The sequence below is a fragment of the Pseudophryne corroboree genome, chromosome 2 (genome assembly GCF_028390025.1).
Source record: "Pseudophryne corroboree isolate aPseCor3 chromosome 2, aPseCor3.hap2, whole genome shotgun sequence".
NCBI classification, from domain to species: domain Eukaryota; kingdom Metazoa; phylum Chordata; class Amphibia; order Anura; family Myobatrachidae; genus Pseudophryne; species Pseudophryne corroboree.
This window is the reverse complement of record NC_086445.1, coordinates 450,557,830-450,585,383: the sequence shown is the minus strand read 5'-3', so window position 1 is coordinate 450,585,383 and position 27,554 is coordinate 450,557,830. Positions and strand designations below refer to the sequence as shown.

Here is a 27,554-nt window from a genome sequence, read left to right as displayed (position 1 = left end):
CACCGAATCTGGGGCCCCAGCAGATCTGCCAAACAGTGCATTTATGGTAAGCACAATTTTTAGTTCTCTAACGTCCTAAGTGGATGCTGGGGACTCCGTAAGGACCATGGGGAATAGCGGCTCCGCAGGAGACTGGGCACAAAAGTAAAGCTTTAGAACTACCTGGTGTGCACTGGCTCCTCCCCCTATGACCCTCCTCCAAGCCTCAGTTAGATTTTTGTGCCCGAACGAGAAGGGTGCACACTAGGTGGCTCTCCTGAGCTGCTTAGTGAAAAGTTTAGTTTTAGGTTTTTTATTTTCAGTGAGACCTGCTGGCAACAGGCTCACTGCATCGAGGGACTAAGGGGAGAAGAAGCGAACTCACCTGCGTGCAGAGTGGATTGGGCTTCTTAGGCTACTGGACATTAGCTCCAGAGGGACGATCACAGGCCCAGCCATGGATGGGTCCCAGAGCCGCGCCGCCGGCCCCCTTACAGAGCCAGAAGACAGAAGAGGTCCGGAAAATCGGCGGCAGAAGACGTCCTGTCTTCACCAAGGTAGCGCACAGCACTGCAGCTGTGCGCCATTGCTCCTCAGCACACTTCACACTTCGGTCACTGAGGGTGCAGGGCGCTAGGGGGGGCGCCCTGAGCAGCAATAAAAACACCTTGGCTGGCGAAAATACATCACATATAGCCCCCAGGGCTATATGGATGAATTTTAACCCCTGCCAGAATCCATAAAAAAGCAGGAGAAAAGTCCGCGAAAAAGGGGCGGAGCCTATCTCCTCAGCACACTGGCGCCATTTTCCCTCACAGCTCAGTTGGAGGGAAGCTCCCCTGGCTCTCCCCTGCAGTCACTACACTACAGAAAGGGTTAAAAAAGAGAGGGGGGCACTAATTAGGCGCAGTATTAACAATACAGCAGCTATAAGGGGAAAAACACTTATATAAGGTTATCCCTGTATATATATAGCGCTCTGGTGTGTGCTGGCAAACTCTCCCTCTGTCTCCCCAAAGGGCTAGTGGGGTCCTGTCCTCTATCAGAGCATTCCCTGTGTGTGTGCTGTGTCGGTACATTTGTGTCGACATGTATGAGGAGAAAAATGATGTGGAGACGGAGCAGATTGCCTGTAATAGTGATGTCACCCCCTAGGGGGTCGACACCTGAGTGGATGAACTGTTGGAAGGAATTACGTGACAGTGTCAGCTCTGTATAAAAGACTACAAGAAGGAAAAGGCGCCTCCCTGAGTCTATGTTGAAAGATGCTGCCTGCTGCTCCCAAAGGATTAGGGTATTAGCAGTCCCTAAACAAGTGAGAAACAAAAAACTAGACAAGAGAGCGCAGGCAGACTCCACTGAAAAATCACAATTTTAATATACACAATGATCACATACTAAATATGCATGATTAGTACTAATTAGAGCCAATAAAAATCATTAAAATCAATAAAAGTCCGCACTACAATTTCATATATTTCCACACGATTTAGTGTATTAATAACCTGGTATATTAATAATGTTTGGATAAGATATCTTGAAAATTAGCAGCTGATGTTTAAATGCTTAAAGTCCAAGCAATATCCATAAAGCAGACTGATGTTTGAAACTGCTTCGTTCAGATTAGAGCCAGGTGAATAAGTTAATTATGGATAAAGACCTCCAAAACCCCAAATCAACACCGGTTCTGCTTTGTTTGGTGTAGCAGCATAATGTGGTGATATCGCTTACCACATATTCTGTGTGTCGGTAACACTGACAGGAACTCCGGTACTGTTTGCTCCGGCGGCTGAGTCCGATGCTTCACTCCTTATTGCGGCGTGTCAGACCAGTTGTTATTCCCCGCTTCTACGGAGCTTCTATGCGGCACTATAGTTATCCAGAGTACCGCTGATCCAAGGTATTAAGCTGACAGCCACGGTCCCCGTATGGCAAAAGGGACCAGTGCAGGTGGCTTTGTTCGGGCCGGTTTAACCCGACAGTGCAATGGAGCTCGAACGGGTGAAGCAGCCGTGAGAGGTTGGGGTGGTCAGATGAAAAGAGTAGTCGGATCCTGGAACAGCCCTGACGCGTTTCTCGACCGGCACAATCTGGTCGTTTCCTCAGAGGGTTATGATCCCATCCTACCGGTTCCTCACATTTAAAGGACTCCTGGGATGGTCATTATTACAGGCACCTGGAAGCACCTGTTTGGCTCATTAATAAGTGTGTGTGCAGGCGGAGTCATAGTCTGCTCCACAGACAACCAAACATATATATATTCATTCCCAAATAAATAAACATTTAGATAGAAAACCATAAAGTAAAATTTACTTATAATTAATACTCTGATATCTCTTATTAGCGGAGCGGGAGACAGCAGTATAACACTCTTAATACAATTAATATGACAGATCCATATTCATAAATTAAATTAAACATATATAAAAATATGTAAAATAAATAAGTCAATATAACCGGGACCGTCACTAATCCTTATCAGTGCAATATGACTGTTTCGGTGATATATCATACATATTAATATTTATATTCATATTCAGTGTTTCTAAACCCTATTTCTCTATCGTCCTAGTGGATGCTGGGGTTCCTGAAAGGACCATGGGGAATAGCGGCTCCGCAGGAGACAGGGCACAAAAGTAAAGCTTTCCGATCAGGTGGTGTGCACTGGCTCCTCCCCCTATGACCCTCCTCCAAGCCAGTTAGATTTTTGTGCCCGGCCGAGAAGGGTGCAATCTAGGTGGCTCTCCTAAAGAGCTGCTTAGAAAAGTTTAGCTTAGGTTTTTTATTTTACAGTGAGTCCTGCTGGCAACAGGATCACTGCAACGAGGGACTTAGGGGAGAAGAAGTGAACTCACCTGCGTGCAGGATGGATTGGCTTCTTGGCTACTGGACATCAGCTCCAGAGGGACGATCACAGGTACAGCCTGGATGGTCACCGGAGCCTTGCCGCCGGCCCCCTTGCAGATGCTGAAGTAAGAAGAGGTCCAGAATCGGCGGCAGAAGACTCCTCAGTCTTCTAAAGGTAGCACAGCACTGCAGCTGTGCGCCATTTTCCTCTCAGCACACTTCACACGGCAGTCACTGAGGGTGCAGGGCGCTGGGAGGGGGGCGCCCTGGGAGGCAAAATGAATACCTATTTTGGCTAAAAATACCTCACATATAGCCTCCGGAGGCTATATGGAGATATTTAACCCCTGCCAGAATCCGTTAAGAGCGGGAGACGAGGCCGCCGAAAAAGGGGCGGGGCCTATCTCCTCAGCACACAGCGCCATTTTCCCTCACAGAAAGGCTGGAGGGAAGGCTCCCAGGCTCTCCCCTGCACTGCACTACAGAAACAGGGTTAAAACAGAGAGGGGGGGCACTAATTTGGCGTTAGAAATATATAAAAAAGATGCTATAAGGGAAAACACTTATATAAGGTTGTCCCTATATAATTATAGCGTTTTTGGTGTGTGCTGGTAAACTCTCCCTCTGTCTCTCCAAAGGGCTAGTGGGTCCTGTCCTCTATCAGAGCATTCCCTGTGTGTGTGCTGTGTCGGTACGTGTGTGTCGACATGTATGAGGACGATGTTGGTGAGGAGGCGGAGCAATTGCCTGTAATGGTGATGTCACTCTCTAGGGAGTCGACACCGGAATGGATGGCTTATTTAGGAAATTACGTGATAATGTCAACACGCTGCAAGGTCGGTTGACGACATGAGACGGCCGACAAACAATTAGTACCGGTCCAGACGTCTCAAAAACGCCGTCAGGGGTTTTAAAACGCCCGTTTACTTTAGTCGGTCGACACAGACACAGACAGGGACACTGAATCCAGTGTCGACGGTGAATAAACAAACGTATTCCTTATTAGGGCCACACGTTAAAGGCAATGAAGGAGGTGTTTCATATTTCTGATACTACAAGTACCACAAAAGAGGGTATTATGTGGGATGTGAAAAAACTACCGTAGTTTTTCCTGAATCAGATAAATTAAATAAAGTGTGTGATGATGCGTGGGTTCCCCCCGATAGAAAATTATGGGCGGTATACCCTTTCCCGCCAGAAGTTAGGGCGCGTTTGGGAAACACCCCTTAGGGTGGATAAGGCGCTCACACGCTTATCAAAACAAGTGGCGGTACCGTCTATAGATAGGGCCGTCCTCAAGGACCAGCTGACAGGAGGCTGGAAAATATCATAAAAAGTATATACACACATACTGGTGTTATACTGCGACCAGCGATCGCCTCAGCCTGGATGTGCAGAGCTGGGGTGGCTTGGTCGGATTCCCTGACTAAAAATATTGATACCCTTGACAGGGACAGTATTTTATTGACTATAGAGCATTTAAAGGATGCATTTCTATATATGCGAGATGCACAGAGGAATATTTGCACTCTGGCATCAAGAGTAAATGCGATGTCCATATCTGCCAGAAGATGTTATGGACACGACAGTGGTCAGGTGATGCAGATTCCAAACGGCACAAAGGTGTATTGCCGTATAAAGGAAGAGGAGTTATTTGGGGTCGGTCCATCGGACCTGGTGGCCACGGCAACTGCTGGAAAATCCGCCGTTTTTACCCTAAGTCACATCTCTGCAGAAAAAGACACCGTCTTTTCAGCCTCAGTCCTTTCGTCCCTATAAGATCATATCTGCCCAGGGATAGAGGAAAGGGAAGAAGACTGCAGCAGGCAGCCCATTCCCAGGAACAGAAGCGTTCCACCGCTTCTGACAAGTTCTCAGCATGGCGCTGAGACCGTACAGGACCCCTGGATCCTACAAGTAGTATCCCAGGGGTACAGATTGGAATGTCGAGACGTTTCCCCTTCGCAGGCTCCTGAAGTCTGCTTTACCAAGGTCTCCCTCCGACAAGGAGGCAGTATGGAAAAAAATTCACAAGCTGTATTCCCAGCAGGTGATAATTAAATTACCCCTCCTACTACAAGAAAAGGGGTATTATTCCACACTATATTGTGGTACTGAAGCCAGAAGGCTAGGTGAGACTTATTCTAAAAAATTTTTTGAACACTTACAAAGGTTCAAATCAAGATGGAGTCACTCAGAGCAGTGATAACGAACCAGGAAGAAGGGGACTATATAGTGTCCCGGGACATCAGGGATGCTTACCTCTATGTCCCAAATTTGCCCTTCTCACTAAGGGTACCTCAGGTTCGTGGTGCAGAACTGTCACTATCAGTTTCAGACGCTGCCGTTTGGATTGTCCACGGCACCCCGGGTCTTTACCAAGGTAATGGCCGAAATGATGATTCTTCTTCGAAGAAAAGGCGTCTTAATTATCCCTTACTTGGACGATCTCCTGATAAGGGCATAGTCCAGGGAACAGTTGGAGGTCGGAGTAGCACTATCTCGGATACTGCTACAACAGCACGGGTGGATTCTAAATATTCCAAAATCGCAGCTGATCCCGACGACACGTCTGCTGTGCCTAGGGATGATTCTGGACACAGTCCAGAAAAAGGTGTTTCTCCCGGAAGAGAAAGCCAGGGAGTTATCCGAGCTAGTCAGAACCTCCTAAAAACAGTGCATCATTGCACAAGGGTCCTGGTAAAAATGGTGGCTTCCTACGAAGCAATTCCATTCGGCAGATTTCACGCAAGAACTTTTCAGTGGGATCTGCTGGACAAATGGTCCGGATCGCATCTTCAGATGCATCAGCGGATAACCCTATATCCAAGGACAAGGGTGTCTCTCCTGTGGTGGTTATAGAGTGCTCATCTTCTAGAGGGCCGCAGATTCGGCATTCAGGATTGGATGCTGGTGACCACGGAGCCCAGCCCGAGAGGCTGGGGAGCAGTCACACAAGGAAAAAATTTCCAGGGAGTGTGATCAAGTCTGGAGACTTTTCTCCACATAAATATACTGGAGCTAAGGGTAAATTTATAATGCTCTAAGCTTAGCAAGACCTCTGCTTCAAGCTCAGCCGGTATTGATCCAGTGGGAAAAACATCACGGCAGTCGCCCACGTAAACAGACAGGGCGACACAAGAAGCAGGAGGGCAATGGCAAAAACTGCAAGGACTTTTCGCTGGGCGGAAAATCATGTGATAGCACTGTCAGCAGTGTTTCATCCCGGGAATGGAAACTGGGAAGCAGACTTCCTCAGCAGGCACGACCTCCACTCGGGAGAGTGGAAGTTTTTTCCACATGATTGTAAACCGTTGGGAAATACCAAAGGTGGACATGATGGCGTCCCGTCTGAACAAAAAACGGGACAGGTATTGCGCCAGGTCAAGAGACCCTCAGGCAATAGCTGTGGACGTTCTGGTAACACCGTGGGTGTACCAGTCGGTGTATGTGTTCCCTCCTCTGCTTCTCATACCAAAGGTGCTGAGAATTATAAGACGTAGAGGAGTAAGAACTATACTCATGGCTCCGGATTGGCCAAGAAGGACTTGGTACCCGGAACTTCAAGAGATGCTTACAGAGGTCTTATGGCCTCTGCCGCTAAGAAGGGACTTGCTTCAGCAAGTACCATGTCTGTTCCAAGACTTACCGCAGCTGCGTTTGTCGGCATGGCGGTGGAAAGCCGGATCCTAAGGGAAAAAGGCATTCCGGAAGAGGTCATTCCTACCCTGGTCAAAGCCAGAAAGGAGGTGACCGCACAACATTATCACCACATGTGGCGAAAATATGTTGCGTGGTGTGAGGCCAGGAAGGCCCCACAAAGAAATTTCAACTCGGTCGTTTCCTGCATTTCCTGCAAACAGGAGTGTCTATGGGCCTCAAATTGGGGTCCATTAAGGTTCAAATTTCGGCCCTGTTGATTTTCTTCCAGAAAGAATTGGCTTCAGTTCCTGAAGTCCAGAAGTTTGTCAAGGGAGTATTGCATATACAACCCCCTTTTGTGCCTCCAGTGGCACTGTGGGATCTCAACGTAGTTCTGGGATTCCTCAAATCACATTGGTTTAAAACCAGTCAAATCTGTGGATTTGAAGCATCTCACATGAAAAGTGACCATGCTCTTGGCCCTGGCCTGGACCAGGCGAGTGTCAAATTGGTGGTTTTTTTCTCAAAAAAGCCCATATCTGTTTGTCCATTCGGACAGGGCAGAGCTGCGGACTCGTCCCCAGTTCTCTCCCTAAGGTGGTGTCAGTGTTTCACCTGAACCAGCTTATTGTGGTGCCTTGCACCTACTAGGGACTTGGAGGACTCCAAGTTGCTAGATGTTGTCAGGGCCCTGAAAATATGTTCCAGGACGGCTGGAGTCAGGAAAACTGACTTGCTGTTATCCTGTATGCACCCAACAAACTGGGTGCTCTTGCTTCTAAGCAGACTATTGCTAGTTGGATGTGTAATACAATTCAGCTTGCACATTCTGTGGCAGGCCTGCCACAGCCAAAATATGTAAATGCCCATTCCACAAGGAAGGTGGGCTCATCTTGGGCGGCTGCCCGAGGGGTCTCGGCTTTACAACTTTGCCGAGCAGCTACTTGGTCAGGGGCAAACACGTTTGCTAGATTCTACAAATTTGAAGGACGATAGAGAAAATAAGAATTTACTTACCGATAATTCTATTTCTCGGAGTCCGTAGTGGATGCTGGGCGCCCATCCCAAGTGCGGATTATCTGCAATACTTGTACATAGTTACAAAAATCGGGTTATTATTGTTGTGAGCCATCTTTTCAGAGGCTCCGCTGTTATCATACTGTTAACTGGGTTTAGATCACAAGTTGTACGGTGTGATTGGTGTGGCTGGTATGAGTCTTACCCGGGATTCAAAATTCCTCCCTTATTGTGTACGCTCGTCCGGGCACAGTACCTAACTGGCTTGGAGGAGGGTCATAGGGGGAGGAGCCAGTGCACACCACCTGATCGGAAAGCTTTACTTTTGTGCCCTGTCTCCTGCGGAGCCGCTATTCCCCATGGTCCTTTCAGGAACCCCAGCATCCACTACGGACTCCGAGAAATAGAATTATCGGTAAGTAAATTCTTATTATCTATAGGGGAATTTTCTCACTCTAATTTATCTGACCATAGGATATAAAGCATGAGTATAAAGAAAACCATATGTACTCCAAATAAAATTAAATAAAAAACTAGAATGCTCATAGACAAATTGTATACATTCCTATTCGTTACAACTTAGATATATAAATACAGATAGCATTATCTTAAAGGTGCAAAGATTAATAGGGGAAAAAAAGGTTTGAATAGGGGAAAAAAAGATATAATAAAATAATATAAAATAAATCTAAATCTAAAAGATCCATCCCCCTCCTCTCCCCTTTTCTAAAAGGGGAAATAGAATTTAAATTAAATTAAATTAAATTAAATCGGGGGAATGGAGGAACCCACCCCAGTAAGGCAGAGAGATATATTTAAACTCAACCTGCCGAAGTGGGGTGGGTAAAACCTCCATTCCCCCGACACCCACAAAGGACCAACAAACCAAGTAAAAATCATATAGAAAACATAAGGAGCGATTCATGGGGATAATTAACTCCACGCTGCAATTGGGGATAAAAACCTTTCCCCATCACTTATATTTCTATAAAAGGAAAGGTTAATTATATAGCATTGAGTTCCACCGTGTCATTAAGACCATGTGGACTCAATGTGTGTAATTGAAAGATCCAGAATGCTTCGCGCATGCAGAGCCTTCTAAATCTATCGCCTCCCCTCATAGTTACTTTTATATGTTCCACCGCTCTAATAGTCAAACCATTAATAGCACCCTTCTGACACCAAGAGACATGACTAGACAGACTATGGGTTTTGATGTTCTTCGTGATGTTTCTCTTGTGTTCCATAAACCTTTCATGGAGGGGGCGAATCGTGCGGCCAACATACTGTATGCCACACTTGCATTGAATGACATATATCACAAAATTGGTCCTACAGTTCATAAAACCTTTTATCTCAAACTCTTCTGATCTACTGAAGGATTTGATCTTTGTACATTTATTTTCTGCAAAAAGACAGGTTACACATCTGTCCTTACCACATTTAAAGAAACCATTAGGTTTAGGTGGTAGTCTCAAAATATTTTCTCCCATTTCTTTAGATTTTCTTTTGTATAGACTCGGTGCTAGTTTTTGCTTCAATGAGTCAGCTTTTCTAAACACCACTAGATTTTTGCCAGTTAGTGTTGTCTCTAGAAGTTTATCTGATTTCAGAATGGCAGAATTTTAATTTTAATGATTTTTATTGGCTCTAATTAGTACTAATCATGCATATTTAGTATGTGATCATTGTGTATATTAAAATTGTGATTTTCAGTGGAGTCTGCCTGCGCTCTCTTGTCTAGTTTTCTGTATAAAAGACAGTGGTTGACATGAGACAGCCGGCTACTCAGCTTGTGCCTGTCCAGACGTCTCATAGGCCGTCAGGGGCTCTAAAGCGCCCGTTACCTCAGATGGCAGATATAGACGCCGACACGGATACTGACTCCAGTGTCGACGGTGAAGAGACAAATGTGACTTCCAGTAGGGCCACACGTTACATGATTGAGGCAATGAAAAATGTTTTACACATTTCTGATAATACGAGTACCACCAAAAAGGGGTATTATGTTCGGTGAGGAAAAACTACCTGTAGTTTTCCTGAATCTGAGAAATTAAATGAGGTGTGTGATGATGCGTGGGTTTCCCCCGATAACAACTGATAATTTCTAAAATGTTATTGGCATTATATCCTTTCCCGCCAGAGGTTAGGGTGCGTTGGGAAACACCCCCTAGGGTGGATAAAGCGCTCACACGCTTGTAAGAACAAGGGCTCTACCCTCTCCTGAGATGGCCGCCCTTAAGGATCCTGCTGATAGAAAGCAGGAGGGTATCCTAAAATGTATTTACACACATACTGGTGTTATACTGCGACCAGCAATCGCCTCAGCCTGGATGTGCAGTGCTGGGTTGGCGTGGTCGGATTCCCTGACTGAAAATATTGATACCCTAGATAGGGACAGTATATTATTGCCTATAGAGCATTTGAAAGATGCATTTCTATATATGCGTGATGCACAGCGGAATATTTGCCGACTGGCATCAAGTCTAAGTGCGTTGTCCATTTCTACCAGTAGAGGGTTATGGACACGACAGTGGTCAGGTGATGCGGATTCCAAACGGCATTTGGAAGTATTGCCTTATTAAGGGGAGGAGTTATTTGGGGTCGGTCTTTCAGACCTGGTGGCCACGGCAACAGCTGGGAAATCCACGTGTGTACCCCAGGTCGCCTCTCAACATGAGAAGACGCCGTATTATCAGGCGCAGTCTTTTCGTGGACAAGCGGGCAAAAGGTTCCTCATTTCTGCCCCGTGACAGAGGGAGAGGAAAAAGGCTGCAGAAATCAGCCAGTTCCCAGGAACAGAAACCCTCTCCCGCCTCTGCCAAGCCCTCAGTATGACGCTGGGGCTTTACAAGCAGAATCAGGCACGGTGGGGGGCCCGTCTCAATGAATTTCAGCACGCAGTGGGCTCACTCGCAAGTAGACCCCTGGATCCTTCAGGTGATATCTCAGGGGTACAAATTGGAATTCGAGACGTCTCCCCCTCGCCGTTTCCTAAAGTTGGCTTTACCGATGTCTCCTTCTGACAGGGAGACAGTTTTGGAAGCCATTCACAAGCTGTATTCCCAGCAGGTGATAATCAAGGTACCCCTCCTGCAACAGGGAAAGGGGTATTATTCCACACTGTTGTGGTACCGAAGCCGGACGGCTCGGTGAGACCGATTCTAAATCTAAAATCTTTGAACACTTACATACAGAGGTTCAAATTCAAGATTGAGTTACTCAGAGCAGTGATTGCGAACCTGGAAGAAGGGGACTACATGATGTCTCGGGACATCAAGGATGCTTACCTTCATGTCCCAATTTACCCTTCTCACCAAGGGTACCTCAGGTTTATGGTACAGAACTGTCACTATCAGTTCAGACACTGCCGTATGGATGGTCCACGGCACCCCGGGTCTTTACCAAGGTAATGGCCGAAATGATGATATTCCTTCGAAGGAAGGGAATTTTAGTTATCCCTTACTTGGACGATTCCCTGATAAGGGTAAGATCCAGGGAACAGTTGGAGGTCGGTGTAGCACTATCTCAGGTAGTGTTGCGGCAGCACGATTGGATTCTCAATATTCCAAAATCGCAGCTGGTTCCGACGACTCGTCTTCTGTTCCTAGGGATGATCCTGGACACAGTCCAGAAAAAGGTGTTTCTCCCGGAGGAGAAAGCCAGGGAGTTATCCGAGCTAGTCAGGAACCTCCTAAAACCGAGCCAACTCTCAGTGCATCAATGCACAAGGGTTCTGGGTAAAATGGTGGCTTCCTACGAAGCAATCCCATTCGGCAGATTCCACGCAAGAACTTTCCAGTGGGACCTGCTGGACAAATGGTCCGGGTCGCATCTTCAGATGCATCAGCGGATAACCCTGTCACCAAGGACAAGGGTGTCCCTCCTGTGGTGGTTGCAGAGTGCTCATCTTCTAGAGGGCCGCAGATTCGGCATTCAGGACTGGGTCCTGGTGACCACGGATGCCAGCCTGCGAGGCTGGGGAGCAGTCACACAGGGAAGGAATTTCCAGGGCTTATGGTCAAGCCTGGAGACATCACTTCACATAAATATCCTGAAGCTAAGGGCCATTTACAATGCTCTGAGCTTAGCAAGACCTCTGCTTCAAGGTCAGCCGGTGTTGATCCAGTCGGACAACATCACGGCAGTCACCCACGTAAACAGACAGGGTGGCACAAGAAGCAGGAGGGCAATGGCAGAAGCTGCAAGGATTCTTCGCTGGGCGGAAAATCATGTGATAGCACTGTCAGCAGTATTCATTCCGGGAGTGGACAACTGGGAAGCAGACTTCCTCAGCAGACACGACCTCCACCCGGGAGAGTGGAGACTTCACCCAGAAGTCTTCCACATGATTATAAACCGTTGGGAAAAACTCGACAGGTATTGCGCCAGGTCAAGGGACCCTCAGGCAATAGCTGTAGACGCTCTGGTAACACCGTGGGTGTACCAGTCAGTGTATGTGTTCCCTCCTCTGCCTCTCATACCCAAGGTACTGAGATTGATAAGATGGAGAGGAGTAAGCACTATATTCGTGGCTCCGGATTGGCCAAGAAGGACTTGGTAACCGGAACTTCAAGAGATGCTCACGGAGGATCCGTGGCCTCTACCTCTAAGAAGGGACCTGCTCCAGCAAGGACCCTGTCTGTTCCAAGACTTACCGCGGCTGCGTTTGACGGCATGGCGGTTGAACGCCGGATCCTGAAGGAAAAAAGGCATTCCGGATGAAGTCATCCCTATCCTGATCAAAGCCAGGAAGGATGTAACCGCAAAACATTATCACCGCATTTGGCGAAAATATGTTGCGTGGTGCGAGGCCAGTAAGGCCCGACGGAGGAAATTCAACTGGGTCGATTCCTACATTTCCTGCAAACAGGAGTGTCTATGGGCCTGAAATTGGGGTCCATTAAGGTTCAAATTTCGGCCCTGTCAATTTTCTTCCAAAAAGAACTAGCTTCAGTCCCTGAAGTTCAGACGTTTGTAAAAGGGGTACTGCATATACAGCCTCCTTTTGTGCCTCCAGTGGCACTTTGGGATCTCAATGTAGTTTTTGGGTTCCAAAAGTCACATTGGTTTGAACCACTTAAATCTGTGGAGTTAAAATATCTCACATGGAAAGTGGTCATGCTGTTGGCCCTGGCCTGGGCCAGGCGCGTGTCAGAATTGGCGGCTTTATCCTGTAAAAGCCCTTATCTGATTTTCCATTCGGACAGGGCGGAATTGAGGACTCGTCCTCAGTTTCTCCCTAAGGTGGTTTCAGCGTTTCACCTGAACCAACCTATTGTGGTGCCTGCGGCTACTAGGGACTTGGAGGACTCCAAGTTGCTAGACGTTGTCAGGGCCCTGAAAATATATGTTTCCAGGACGGCTGGAGTTAGAAAATCTGACTCGCTGTTTATCCTGTATGCACCCAACAAGCTGGGTGCTCCTGCTTCTAAGCAGACTATTGCTCGTTGGATTTGTAGTACAATTCAGCTTGCACATTCTGTGGCAGGCCTGCCACAGCCAAAAATCTGTAAATGCCCACTCCACAAGGAAGGTGGGCTCATCTTGGGCGGCTGCCCGAGGGGTCTCGGCTTTACAACTTTGCCGAGCAGCTACTTGGTCAGGAGCAAATACGTTTGTAAAATTCTACAAAATTGATACCCTGGCTGAGGAGGACCTGGAGTTCTCTCATTTGGTGCTGCAGAGTCATCCGCACTCTCCCGCCCGTTTGGGAGCTTTGGTATAATCCCCATGGTCCTTACGGAGTCCCCAGCATCCACTTAGGACGTTAGAGAAAATAAGAATTTACTTACCGATAATTCTATTTCTCGTAGTCCGTAGTGGATGCTGGGCGCCCATCCCAAGTGCGGATTGTCTGCAATACTGGTACATAGTTATTGTTACCAAAAAATCGGGTTATTGCTGTAGTGAGCCATCTTTTCTAGAGGCTCCTCTGTTATCATGCTGTTAACTGGGTTTAGATCACGAGTTATACGGTGTGGCTGGTATGAGTCTTACCCGGGATTCAAAATCCTTCCTTATTGTGTACGCTCGTCTGGGCACAGTATCCTAACTGAGGCTTGGAGGAGGGTCATAGGGGGAGGAGCCAGTGCACACCAGGTAGTTCTAAAGCTTTACTTTTGTGCCCAGTCTCCTGCGGAGCCGCTATTCCCCATGGTCCTTACGGAGTCCCCAGCATCCACTACGGTACTACGAGAAATAGAATTATCGGTAAGTAAATTCTTATTTTTTCATACATTCTTTGAACTCCACCGAAAAACCACTTCACATACCTATAATCCACATATGTAGCTAGTGATGCATGTTTCAAATCCTGAATAAGGATTTAAATACAGTGATGAGTGTGTGCTTCAAATAAAGTATTTTAACCTCTCAGACCTACGTTACTGGAATTCCATTGAGTTTGCCTCCTGTTATTTTCACACTGGAGCAACTTGTGTTTGGAAGGAAATGCCAGCAGGAAAAGGAGGAAATATTTAAAAAGATAAAAGTACAGAATAAAATCTTCCTAGATTAAATGGGAAATACGGCCTTATTTTCTATAACATTTAATTGGAAACCATAACCAACAAAATTGTGATCTTTACATATATTTTGATTTATGTGTTTGTTTATTTTTACTGTAGATTTGGATTTGTATAGTTTCATTTGAAGCTTGCTTAAATACAATAATTTCTACATTGACTTTGATTGGCAATTTATAGTATTACACTTCAATGATTGCCATAATAACATAAAAATACCTAAATGTTAAAGCTTTAGAAATTGTTGATACTTGTGTAGTCATTTGTTCTATTCTTTTTTTTTTTTTCTCTCAAAAAATCCTGTTTTCCAGACTGAAAAATACATTTTGGCCTTTAGGTAATTTATATGTTTCTTAATGCTTACTTCAAACATTGCAATCTGACCAGTTTGGCCTCCAGTTTCAGGGGCAAACGCAGGATTTCTAATGGGGGGTTTTCACTCCAGATACAGTATTTGAGATATATCTAAATGTATATACTCACACACACGTATATATACATACACACATGCATGTGTATGTGTTTATGTATGTATATATATATATATATATATATATATAATATATTTGTGTGTGTGTGTGTGTGTGTGTATATGTGTTTTCGGATAGTATCAGGATGCCAGCAGTCAAGATCCCAACACCTGCGAGCTAGGTATCCTAACCCTCCCTGACCCCCAATCCCGCCAACTCCCGCAGCTTAACCCTAACCCTCCCCGTTGGTGCCTAAACCTAACCACCCTTCATTGCAGCCTAAACCTAACCCCCTCCCCCTTCCCCCCGCCTGACACTAAGATGCCCTGGCATACTTACGTTCGGGATGCCAGCAGTCGGGGTTCCTGCGCCAGCATTTTGATCCGTGTTGGGATCCCGGTGTCCATATTCTGACTGCCGGCATCCCAACACCAGTATGCTGAACTTAATATAAATATATATATATATATATATATATATATATATATACTGCAATTGGCAAGACACCCCCAATAAAGGAGTTGTTCTGCAGGTGGTGACCACAGACCACTTCTCAGCTCCTATGCTTTCTGGCTGATGTTTTAATCACTTTTGAAAGCTGGTGGTGCTTTCACTCTAGTGGTAGCATGAGACGGAGTCTACAACCCACACAAGTGGCTCAGGAAGTGCAGCTCATCCAGGATGGCACATCAATGTGAGCTGTGGCAAGAAGGTTTGCTGCGTCTGTCAGCGTAGTGTCCAAAGCATGGAGGCGCTACCAGGAGACAGGCCAGTACATCAGGAGACGTGGAGGAGGCCGTAAGAGGGCAACAACCCAGCAGCAGGACCGCTACCTCCGCCTTTTTGCAAGGAGGAACAGGAGGAGCACTGTCAGAGCCCTGCAAAATGACCTCCAGCAAGCCACAAATGTGCATGTGTCTACTCAAACGATAAAAAACAGACTCCATGAGGGTGGTATGAGGGCCCGACGTCCACAGGTGGGGGTTGTGCTTACAGCCCAACACCGTGCAGGACGTTTGGCATTTGCCAGAGAACACCAAGATTGGAAAATTCGCCACTGGCACCCTGTGCTCTTCACAGATGAAAACAGGTTCTCACTGAGCACATGTGACAGACGTGACAGAGTCTGGAGACGCCAAGGAGAACGTTCTGCTGCCTGCAACATCCTCCAGCATCACCGCTTTGGCAGTGGGTCAGTAATGGTGTGGGGTGGCATTTCTTTGGGGGCCGCACAGCCCTCCATGTGCTCGCCAGAGGTAGCCTGACTGCCATTAGGTACCGAGATGAGATCCTCAGACCCCTTGTGAGACCATATGCTGGTGCGGTTGGCCCTGGGTTCCTCCTAATGCAAGACAGTGCTAGACCTCATGTGGCTGGAGTGTGTCACCAGTTCCTGCAAGACGAAGGCATTGATGCTATGGACTGGCCCGCCCGTTCCCCAGACCTGAATCCAATTGAGCACATCTGGGACATCATGTCTCGCTCCATCCACCAACGCCACGTTGCACCACAGACTGTTCAGGAGTTGGCGGATGCTTTAGTCCAGGTCTGGGAGGAGATCCCTCAGGAGACCATCCGCCACCTCATCAGGAGCATGCCCAGGCATTGTAGGGAGGTCATAGAGGCACGTAGAGGCCACACACACTATGGAGCCTCATTTTGACTTGTTTTAAGGACATTACATCAAAGTTGGATCAGCCTGTAGTGTGTTTTTCCACTTTAATTTTGAGTGTGACTCCAAATCCAGACCTCCATGGGTTAATAAATTTGATTTCCATTGATAATTTTTGTGTGATTTTTGTTGTCAGCACATTCAACTATGTAAAGAACAAAGTATTTAATAAGAATATTTCATCCATTCAGATCTAGGATGTGTTATTTTAGTGTTCCCTTTATTTTTTTTTGAGCAGTGTGTGTGTGGATGGATGGGTGTGTGTGTGTGTGTGTGTGTGTGTGTGTGTGTGTGTGTGTGTGTGTGTGTGTGTGTGTATATATATATATATATATATATATATATATATATATACATATATATATATATATATATATCTATATGTACACAATGTCCGGCACTCCAATACTAACTTGAAACACGCCCGGTGCCCTCACAGCCAAATGAAGATGAATAGAAGATAATAACAGGCGGCACTCACAGCTTGATAGACACTGGTAAATAAACGGCCAGACTCCGTGAAGATAGATCAACGTTTCAATTTATAAAATTGTCGTCCGGATACATATAAATACAAATAGTCTCACCTTATATCCCCACCGATGTGAACATTTCTCCCGCCCGCCGGAGTGCCAGCGCAGGACGCCGAGGCGGGACGCTATCTGATGACGTAGCGGCTGACAGCCGTTACGTCCACACCAAACCCATCACCATAGTGACCATCTAAACAAAGTAAAACGCTGCAGTCAATTGCGGTACTTGGCAATAAAGCCTCCGTGTAATAATAATGAGATCTAATAAGAACACATATAGGCTTGTTCAAATATTTTAACAAGGATTATCCTTTCTTAGAAACATATAAGATATAACCTCCATATAAAAAACATCACATTAAAGGAATCTCATAAAAGAAAAGAAAACCACCAGTATTAATGACATTAGTTCCAAAAGAGGATCATTATGATCATATGGTATACTGAAAAATAGATATAATCGATCATATAATACTATTAAGCATAAACCAACATTTGCAATCATGAATATGCCTGAACAGAAAAGAGGCCAACTCCTAAAAACAGGATAAGGGAAGAGTTTCATTGAGGCCCCGTGGGGCCAAGACATCCAATTTGGAAATCCACCTGGCCTCACATCTCAGAAGGGCGGCCCCTCTGTCGCCTCCCCGTAAGGATAACGGAATGTGATCAATCATGCGGTACTTGATGCTTGCAACACTATGTTTGAATTCGGCAAAGTGTCTGGCCACTGGCTGATCACTCATGCCTGTGGACAACGCCTGTCTAATAGCTGATCTATGTGCCGTCATCCTCTCTTTGAACTTTCTAATAGTTTTACCTATATAGGAGAGTCCGCATGGACATATAATCTGATATACGACGTAGGTACTCTCACATGTTAAGCGATGGTGGATTTTAAGCTTGGTACCTAAATGGGGGTGACAAAAAGTGTCCCCACTAATCAGATACTTGCAAGTAGTGCAAGGACATTTATAACATCCCATTTTGCCTGAAGATAAGAAATTCTTTGGTCTGTAGGTAAAAGTCACCATCAAAAAGAAAATAATTCTTGGTGAGGATGAGTTCCAACAGTCGCCCCGCAATTTCAACATGTATTGCATTCAAGGAGCTAAACTCCAGTAAGAATTTCTGCACTGCTTCTAAGCCCTCAGCATGGGGAATAACTGTATATAAACTGCACACGTCTGCAGTAATAAGCCACACATCACTGGGAACAGTCCCCAAATCAATCATTATCGTTCAAAGAAAATACCCAGGGGGTTCAGAGTACGCAATTGTCCTACGATAGGAAGATGGGACCCTGCTTTTTGTCGTAAATGGGTCTCCATCTTGAATAAATGCTCAGCTGACTTAATGCTACTGGTCATCGAGCATTCTAATAAGGAAGTGGAATCGGTTAAAACAAAAATCTCAGTGCTGGAAGGGACACATATACCACTACTGGAGGCTGACAAAGAAAATGAGTGGTTGGATAAATTGGCCTGCCAACTTGCCACCTACAAACGCGACTTGATTAAATACAAGCGTGAAAAATTCCTGAAAGTCGAGAGACTATGAGAATCATCAGGTGTACAGGTGGTTGTCAGGTAACAAGGAAGGCGAGATCAAACGCCCTTTCTTTCGCAGACAACGCTACCCGAGAACAGCACTTGATACCGAAACTTCCACCGAAAATAACAGCACGGCCAGTGATTCTGAACCCCGCCGGATCCGTAATCGCAATCGTCGCAGAGGTCCTAATATCCCTTTAGGAGTGACAACACGTACCGGTGCCCGCAAAGACGCCCTACTCGACGAGGTGGACAATACAGACGCAGCCAAACGTGGAAAAAAGCCACCCGTAGCCAACAAGAGCAAATAATCTTCAACTTGTCTAGTGTGGAACTCACAGACAGTGAGAAAAGTGTCCTTTCAAAGGGTTTTTCTTTTGTGCCTTCCAAAGATTTTGACCATCTGAGATGGAATATCGAGAAGCACCAATTACAACGCAAGCTCAAATTAAAAGAATTTTTTTCACAGAAACAACCAGATCCCATCAGGAGTGATAAAGGTCCTATTCCTCCGAGTTTACTTCAATTTAAGAAACCGTCTTCTTTTGACCCTCTGTCCAACAATCCCAGTATCAAAACTTTCATGCGTATTATTGATCAGCAGGTGGTGAATACCATGAAAGATCCAGCTCCCTCAAGATCTAACTTGAACCCACAAGAACTCAAAGCCTTGAAGTCTTTATCAAGTAATGAGAATCTGGTCATCCGCCCCGCAGACAAGGGGGGTGCGGTGGTGCTTCAGGATCTTCAAGATTATAGATCTGAATTACAACGTCAGCTAGCGGAACCTGGTGTTTATTTAAAACTCCGGGGAGACCCTACTACTGGCTTTTCTAAATGTCTTAGAGAAACTTTATTAATTGCATTAGATTCTTCTCTTATTTCTGAGGAGTGCTTTGATGTCCTTATTCCAGAGTTCTCTATTGTACCGCTACTTTATAGTCTGCCTAAAATTCATAAGGGCCTCAACCCTCCACCAGGGAGGCCCATTATTGCGGCACGGGGTTCCCTATTTCAGCCCACATCTACTTTTCTTGATACCATTCTGCAACCTTTGGTGCAGACACAACCCAATTATTTGTTGGACACTACAGCACTCCTCAATAAATTGATTGATTTGGGGACTGTTCCCAGTGATGTGTGGCTTATTACTGCAGACGTGTGCAGTTTATATACAGTTATTCCCCATGCTGAGGGCTTAGAAGCAGTGCAGAAATTCTTACTGGAGTTTAGCTCCTTGAATGCAATACATGTTGAAATTGCGGGGCGACTGTTGGAACTCATCCTCACCAAGAATTATTTTCTTTTTGATGGTGACTTTTACCTACAGACCAAAGGGTGTGCGATGGGTTCCGCAGTCGCACCGACGTACGCTAACATTTTTATGTTTGCAGTAGAGAATGATTTATTCTTTAGAGATCCAGAAGTAGCAACAGATATTGTTTTTTATACAAGATTTATAGATGATCTTTTGTTAATTTGGAGGGGCACGGAAGAAAAATTTAAATTGATCATGGAAACCCATAACAACTCTGCCAGTCCAGTTAAATTTACCTTTAAGATGGATAGACAGGTGATAGATTTCCTTGACGTTAGAATTTCCCTTCTTGAAGGCAGGATATCAACTACGGTCTTTACTAAACCTACCGACCGGAATACATTCCTGCATTGGAATAGTTGTCACCCCAGAAGCCTGAAATATGGCTTACCATATTCACAGATGATCAGAATCAGAAGGATTAACGATGATGCATCTATAGCATCGATTCAAATTGATGATCTTATATCTAAATTTGTAGCGAGGGGTTATCAACTCCGTAAATTACTTCTTGATAAAGAAAAAGTACTGGCCATGGATAGAAAGGATTTACTAGTCAAAAAGATCAGGACAACACAGGACTCTAAACTCCCTTGGGTGAACCAGTACCACTCACGCTCTGAGACGGTATGTAAAATTGCCAAAAAACATTGGCATCTTATAAAGTCAGATGACCAACTGAAATTGGGTGAAGTTGATTTAATGCCATGTTTCTCTAGGTCTAGCAATTTGCGGGACATTTTGGTCAAAACTGACATCACAGGTAAAGGGAAACCATCTCCAAAGAATTTCTTATCTTCAGGCAAAATGGGATGTTATAAATGTCCTTGCACTACTTGCAAGTATCTGATTAGTGGGGACACTTTTTGTCACCCCCATTTAGGTACCAAGCTTAAAATCCACCATCGCTTAACATGTGAGAGTACCTACGTCGTATATCAGATTATATGTCCATGCGGACTCTCCTATATAGGTAAAACTATTAGAAAGTTCAAAGAGAGGATGACTGCACATAGATCAGCTATTAGACAGGCGTTGTCCACAGGCATGAGTGATCAGCCAGTGGCCAGACACTTTGCCGAATTCAAACATAGTGTTGCAAGCATCAAGTACCGCATGATTGATCACATTCCGTTATCCTTACGGGGAGGCGACAGAGGGGCCGCCCTTCTGAGATGTGAGGCCAGGTGGATTTCCAAATTGGATGTCTTGGCCCCACGGGGCCTCAATGAAACTCTTCCCTTATCCTGTTTTTAGGAGTTGGCCTCTTTTCTGTTCAGGCATATTCATGATTGCAAATGTTGGTTTATGCTTAATAGTATTATATGATCGATTATATCTATTTTTCAGTATACCATATGATCATAATGATCCTCTTTTGGAACTAATGTCATTAATACTGGTGGTTTTCTTTTCTTTTATGAGATTCCTTTAATGTGATGTTTTTTATATGGAGGTTATATCTTATATGTTTCTAAGAAAGGATAATCCTTGTTAAAATATTTGAACAAGCCTATATGTGTTCTTATTAGATCTCATTATTATTACACGGAGGCTTTATTGCTAAGTACCGCAATTGACTGCAGCGTTTTACTTTGTTTAGATGGTCACTATGGTGATGGGTTTGGTGTGGACGTAACGGCTGTCAGCCGCTACGTCATCAGATAGCGTCCCGCCTCGGCGTCCTGCGCTGGCACTCCGGCGGGCGGGAGAAATGTTCACATCGGTGGGGATATAAGGTGAGACTATTTGTATTTATATGTATCCTGACGACAATTTTATAAATTGAAACGTTGATCTATCTTCACGGAGTCTGGCCGTTTATTTACCAGTGTCTATCAAGCTGTGAGTGCCGCCTGTTATTATCTTCTATATATATATCTATATATCTATATATATATATATATATATATATATATATATCTCCATCGAATGGAGGCGGCACTCAGAGACTTTCAATATAAGTGATGAAATTTGGTTTAATGGTGCATCAACGTTTCAGAGCAATTATATATGTACATGTACACCCACCCACACACACACACCAGAACTTTTCAGTCACTAATTGTAATTGATACACTAAGCAACAGCTACTTATTCTCTATCTATGTATTATTATATTATGCATACTCGCATATGTAAATATACATGCACCCTTAGGCATCTGCGCTCCCACCGCTGTCGGTGCCTGCCTTCCCCGCCGCCTGCCACTGCTGCCGAGGTCCTGTAACTCCCGCTGCTGATGGTGCCTGCATCCCATGTCACTGTCTTCACTGCTGTGGTCCCGCAGCTCCCACTGCTGGTGCCTGCTGTCTTCCGCCTATGCCGCGACTGCCGAAATCCTGCAGCCTCTGTCTCTGCTAAATGTCCGCCTCACCTGCCAGTGCCTCGTCCCCGCAGCTTCCAAGTGACCGCCGCTGATAAGTGCCTGCAGCGCCTCACAGCCTGTGGAGCAGCCCGCGCAGTGGGTGAAGAGCTCTGCCTCTGTCCAGTAAAAAAAACCTTGGTCCGTCGGGGGGGTTCCTGGGTACGTGTGCGCCACTGAGTTTTGCCATACACGTTATCCAGAAGATGGCTTGAATTACTTACTCATAGTAAGGTGCTTTTTCCACTTTCAGGGTGGCAAGTGATGTAATAAGTGAGCTATTTATAAATATTGTCCAAAATAACCACACATTATGTAATGATCTGTCAAGTTGGCAAAACAATATACATGTTTGTTGCCAACATAATGGGGGAGATTCAAATGTTTGGGTGTCTGTATTTTCCGGTCTATTAGATAGGGAAAAAAACAGACTCCCAACTGACTTTTCAAACATTTGAATCTCCCCCAATATTTGAAAAATATTTTATTTTTTTTAATAAATGCCAATGATAAAATTACCAAGATTCCATGAGCATACAGTACACTATGAATACACATTTCTTAGGAAAAAACACAACACTAGCCGAGCCTCCTCCGACGCTGATATTGGCTGCGGCGGGGACTCGGCAGGGTGCCAGCATCAGCAAGTACATACACACTTGCCAGTGCCAGCGGGGAAGGGAGCGACGGCGTGGGGAACGACTGCCTCCCTCGTCTGTACATGTTCAGACGAGGGAGAGGGTCATTAACGACACGCTGGAGCGCGCATCGTTAATGATAATGAGTGTACACACTAAGCGATATTGTGAACAATATCGCTCAGAAAGCCCTTTCTGAGCGATATTGTTCACAATATCGCCTAGTGGGGGTAATTCCAAGTTGATCGCAGCAGGATTTTTGGGGGTAATTCCAAGTTGATCGCAGCAGGAAATTTTTTAGCAGTTGGGCAAAACCATGCGCAGTGCAGGGGAGGCAGATATAACATGTGCAGAGAGAGTTAGATTTGGGTGTGGTGTGTTCAATCTGCAATCTAATTTGCAGTGTAAAAATAAAGCAGCCAGTATTTACCCTGCACAGAAACAAAATAACCCACCCAAATCTAACTTTCTGCACATGTTATATCTGCCTCCCCTGCAGTGTACATGGTTTTGCCCAATTGCTAAAATAAATCCTGCTGCGATCAACTTGGAATTACCCACCCCCCCACCCCACCCCCCGTGTGTATAGTGCTTTAGATCTCTTTACTACTGTGAAGAGAGGACTTATGAGAGGACTTATAAGAGAGGATTGGCATGCAGGCCAATCTAGCACCGGCGATAGCGGCGCTCGGGGCATACACACGAGAGATCCATTCTTAAAATCTAAGCAATCTAGTCAGATTGCCTAGATTTTAAGACCTGATCTCTCCGTGTGTACACCCCTATATAATAGCAGTATGGTCTGCAGGAGATCGTGACGTCAAAGTCTTCTTATCAAGAGAAAATGATATTCTAATCGGCAACAAATGACCACTGCAAAAGGTGCTGACCCATTTTTGGCTTATCATATTTTCCCTATCCGTGTACTAATGATTAGCAACTATTGCAGCTGTCACATGTGATAACCAGTTGCAGGAAGGGATCGTTCCTAATGGTTTGACAGTGATAGAATATAGACTATTATCTTACATGGGCAGAAAATTTGTTATTTCCAAGTAAACATCTGATTTGCAAGAAATATTTTTCTACAGCAAACGGTTTATCTTGTAAAGTGTGTTAGCTTTTACTGGTATGTTTTTTTTTTTTTTTTTTGCAGAGCTACAGTGAATACGATTACATAATAAATATAGGAGCATATTGTAGTGTTTTTCCTCAGGAAAATTGCTGTGTGAAGCACTGTAGTGAATGGAAATACGATGGTATAAGAGAGTCTATTTGAATCAGTCTCTAGTCTTGTCATCATCAGTCACTGTACTCTTATAATAGAAGACCTACTTAATGCTCTGTCTGCTGTACAATAGCAAAGTGCACTGGCTATAGTAGATACATAACCACTTAGTGATTAGTTGGACCTGATTTCCATGGTACTCTATCCTGAGCTTGAATGACCTTACTGTGGAGGCATTTGTAAAGCAATTGGGCTGTTTCTGTGGAGATGGTGCAATGGCTGCTGCCTGATATGCTCTATGCATCCACTTTCTCTTCCTCAGTGTTTGACTTGTTTGCACATTTTATTTCCCTTTTATCGTTTCCTAAATAGAATTCTGACAGTGTTGTTTGCCTAGTGTTTTTCATTGCGCAACTATAATTTTTTTTTTTTTTTTTGAGTTTCTGGAGTGCTTTGTAAAATTTTACCTGGGTATAGGGCAATCATGTGCCACCATGGGAATAAGCATACACTACTCATTTCTAAATAGCTAATTGTCATATAGACAAGAGATGGGCAAATTGCTAAAGTGGTTGCAAATTTGGAGGGGATGCGGTCAATTTACCTACAATCAAAATCCCGATGGTCAAAATACCGACAACCATTGAACGATGGTCAAAATCCCAACATGGTCAGAATACCATGATTTAAGCGCTGCGGAATATGTGTGCGCTATATAAATAACTGGTAATAAATAAATATATACCGACATTTAAAATATCGACAAGGTCAAAATACCGACATTTAAAATGTCGGCAGGTCGAAAAGTTGACATGAGTTGTTTTTTTCCCATGTTATTTTCATTGAAACCGACTTATTCATACTTGACCATCCCAGTGGACCTGAAGGGGGAATATAATAGTGCCCGAAACGAGCCATGTGAGGAGACGCGGTACACTTATACAGTGTCCATGTCAACCTATGTCGACATACACCCCCCAAAACCAATGAAAATCACGTGTCGACTTTTTGATCTGTCAACCTTTAAATGTCAGTACAGGTTGAGTATCCCATATCCAAATATTCCGAAATACGGAATATTTCGAAATACAGACTTTTTTAAGTGAGACTGAGATAGTGAAACCTTTGTTTTCTGATAGCTCAATGTACACAAACTTTGTTTAATACACAAAGTTATAAAAACTATTATATTAAATGACCTTCAGGCTGTGTATAAGGTCTATATGAAACATAAATGAATTGTGTGAATGTACACACACATTGTTTAATGCACAAAGTTATTAAAAATATTGGATAAAATGACCTTCAGGCTGTGTGTATAAGGTGCATATGAAACATAAATGCATTCTGTGCTTAGATTTAGGTCCCATCACCATGATATCTCATTATGGTATGCAATTATTCCAAAATACGGAAAAATCCGATATCCAAAACACCTCTGGTCCCAAGCATTTTGGATAAGGGATACTCAACCTGTATTTTAAATGTCGGAATTTTGACCTTCGGTCTTTTGTCGGGATTTTCATCGTCAGGACTTTGATTTGTAGGTATTTCATACTAAACCCCTTTGGAGGCCATATGTTGATGGATAATCTGCACCTAGTATAAGGCTGGTGCAAGTGTCAGTGGTGCGACTGATGGTTGCGTCTAAAGACACATCAGTCTGTATTTTAGCATCTAAAGAGGCTGAAAGTGGGTGTGTCAGTCCTTGCACACTAAAACACATGGCTGTACACCAGGGGAGAGCTTGTAGCTGTATAAAGTTGAAAAAACACTACCGGCAATAGACCTACATTGCCCCGTGAGACCCATGTTTATATTGCATTGTCACATACATGTCCTATAACCAACAATATAAATCACATGTGTTGTCTGTCTTAACAGGTGTATTACTGGACATTCAACAGCATTTTGGAGTCAAGGATAGTGGTGCTGGTTTGCTTCAAACAGGTAAGCTTCCTTGATGACATGCCTACAATAGATCTATGAGGTTTGTTTTTATGGTCTGTCTGCCTATTGAGGGTTATGACCTTTGCATAGACCGCACAGGTCTGAAATGCTGCTGAAAATAGGTCTGCTATAAGATATATATTATACTGCAATATTTACTCCTTGAATGCGTTGGGTTGTCAGACAACACTGGTCGGTTCCATTGTTAGGAATTGTTGTCTGGCAATGTAACCCTAGGCTCCTTTGTCAACCTACTGTACAGTATGAATTCCCTTCCAGCTATTGATGGACCAATTCTAGAATGTTCTGTTGATTTAACTTGCTGGCATGGACTGGGGCTCTAAAACAGCACTGGCATATTACTGTGCATGCGCACACGACAAGGGTGTATGGTCACTGCTCATGCCGGTGTGCCAAGAGTCACGGGGGCCTGGCCCAGCGGCTAGCCCCTGTCTCCGTGTGCCAGGCAGCCAATTAGACTGACAGGAAGGTGAGCTGCTCAGCCAGCTCCGGTCTCGCTGTGTGGCCAGACTGACCCATCAGGCATTTGCCGGAAGTGCCAAATAGATAAACCCTAGTTATCAGGGCCGGACTGGCTATGTCATGTTCCAATCATTTTTACTGCTTGTATATACTAAATATTACTGGTTTACAGTATTGATTTTGTATTGTACATAAAATATACAAAGATGTTAAATGCAATGTCATGTTTGCCATGTTTTAAATATAGGGGGTAATTCCAAGTTGATCGCAGCAGGAATTTTTTTAGCAGTTGGGCAAAACCATGTGCACTGCAGGGGAGGCAGATATAACATGTGCAGAAAGAGTTAGATTTGGGTGGGTTATTTTTTTTTGTGTGCAGGGTAAATACTGGCTGCTTTATTTTTACACTGCAAATTAGATTGCAGATTGAACACACCACACCCAAATCTAACTCTCTCTGCACATGTTAAATCTGCCTCCCCTGCAGTGCACATGGTTTTGCCCAACTGCTAAAAAAAATTCCTGCTGCGATCAACTTGGAATTACCCCCATTGTGTATATGTAACTGTAGTATGACGTTGGGTGTAATTTTTAAATAAGTATTCTAGGCAACACTCTGAGAAACCATATTTACTTTGATGTCACTGACTACAACCAGGGACGCCACAACCTTTTTGGTTAGGGGAGGGCCAAGATATAATTTAATTTTGGCACCCCTAAATTGCTGAAGATTGCCCCCTCGGGGCAGCTGGACTTACCTGCCACATCACCCACCTTACCCTATCTATCTCTCCGTGTAGTGTGTACCCAGCTTTAGACTCGATACATAGAATTTCTTATAACCGCTACAATAAGAAATTAATTTCCACCCAGATGTATTTAAAATCACATCCAGGGACAGGCGCTCCGAAAGGAGCCCATCTCAGCAATGTGTAAACTAAAGTGATCACATTAGGGATCACCTGACTTTATGCTGCAGAAATACTGCACGCATTGCACCAGTGGCTGTTACCAGGGAGGGATCCGGACAATCCCTCTCCCGGTAAATTGTGCAATATATATCCCACCTTTCTAGAAGCACATTTTAGTGTTCACTCTAGGTGCAGGCTGCTGATCAATGAGAAGAACATACAGTATTACATTTTAGACGTGATGCATCGCTTCTGTAGCTGTAGTGATACATCATGTCTAAAAATGATGCCCTTCAAAATGTAAATATGCCCTCCTCACTGATCAGTACCCTGCACCTAGAGTGAACACTACATTTAGAGTAATAGTCACATCACATGATCACATGAAGTGCCAGCATGTATTATGGGACTGTGGTGAGTT

At 44.6% G+C, this 27,554-nt stretch overlaps 1 protein-coding gene across 2 annotated transcripts in view; it reads left to right on the top strand.

Moving 5' to 3' along the window:
• The window catches only part of SPNS2 (SPNS lysolipid transporter 2, sphingosine-1-phosphate), a 272,325-nt gene that overhangs the window by 133,218 nt on the left and 111,553 nt on the right, over nt 1–27,554 (top strand). For both annotated transcript variants that reach the window (XM_063953718.1, XM_063953717.1), the window contains exon 2: nt 25,674–25,739. In XM_063953718.1, coding sequence (XP_063809788.1) covers nt 25,674–25,739 — 66 coding nt within the window. The remainder of the gene's footprint in view (nt 1–25,673; nt 25,740–27,554) is intronic.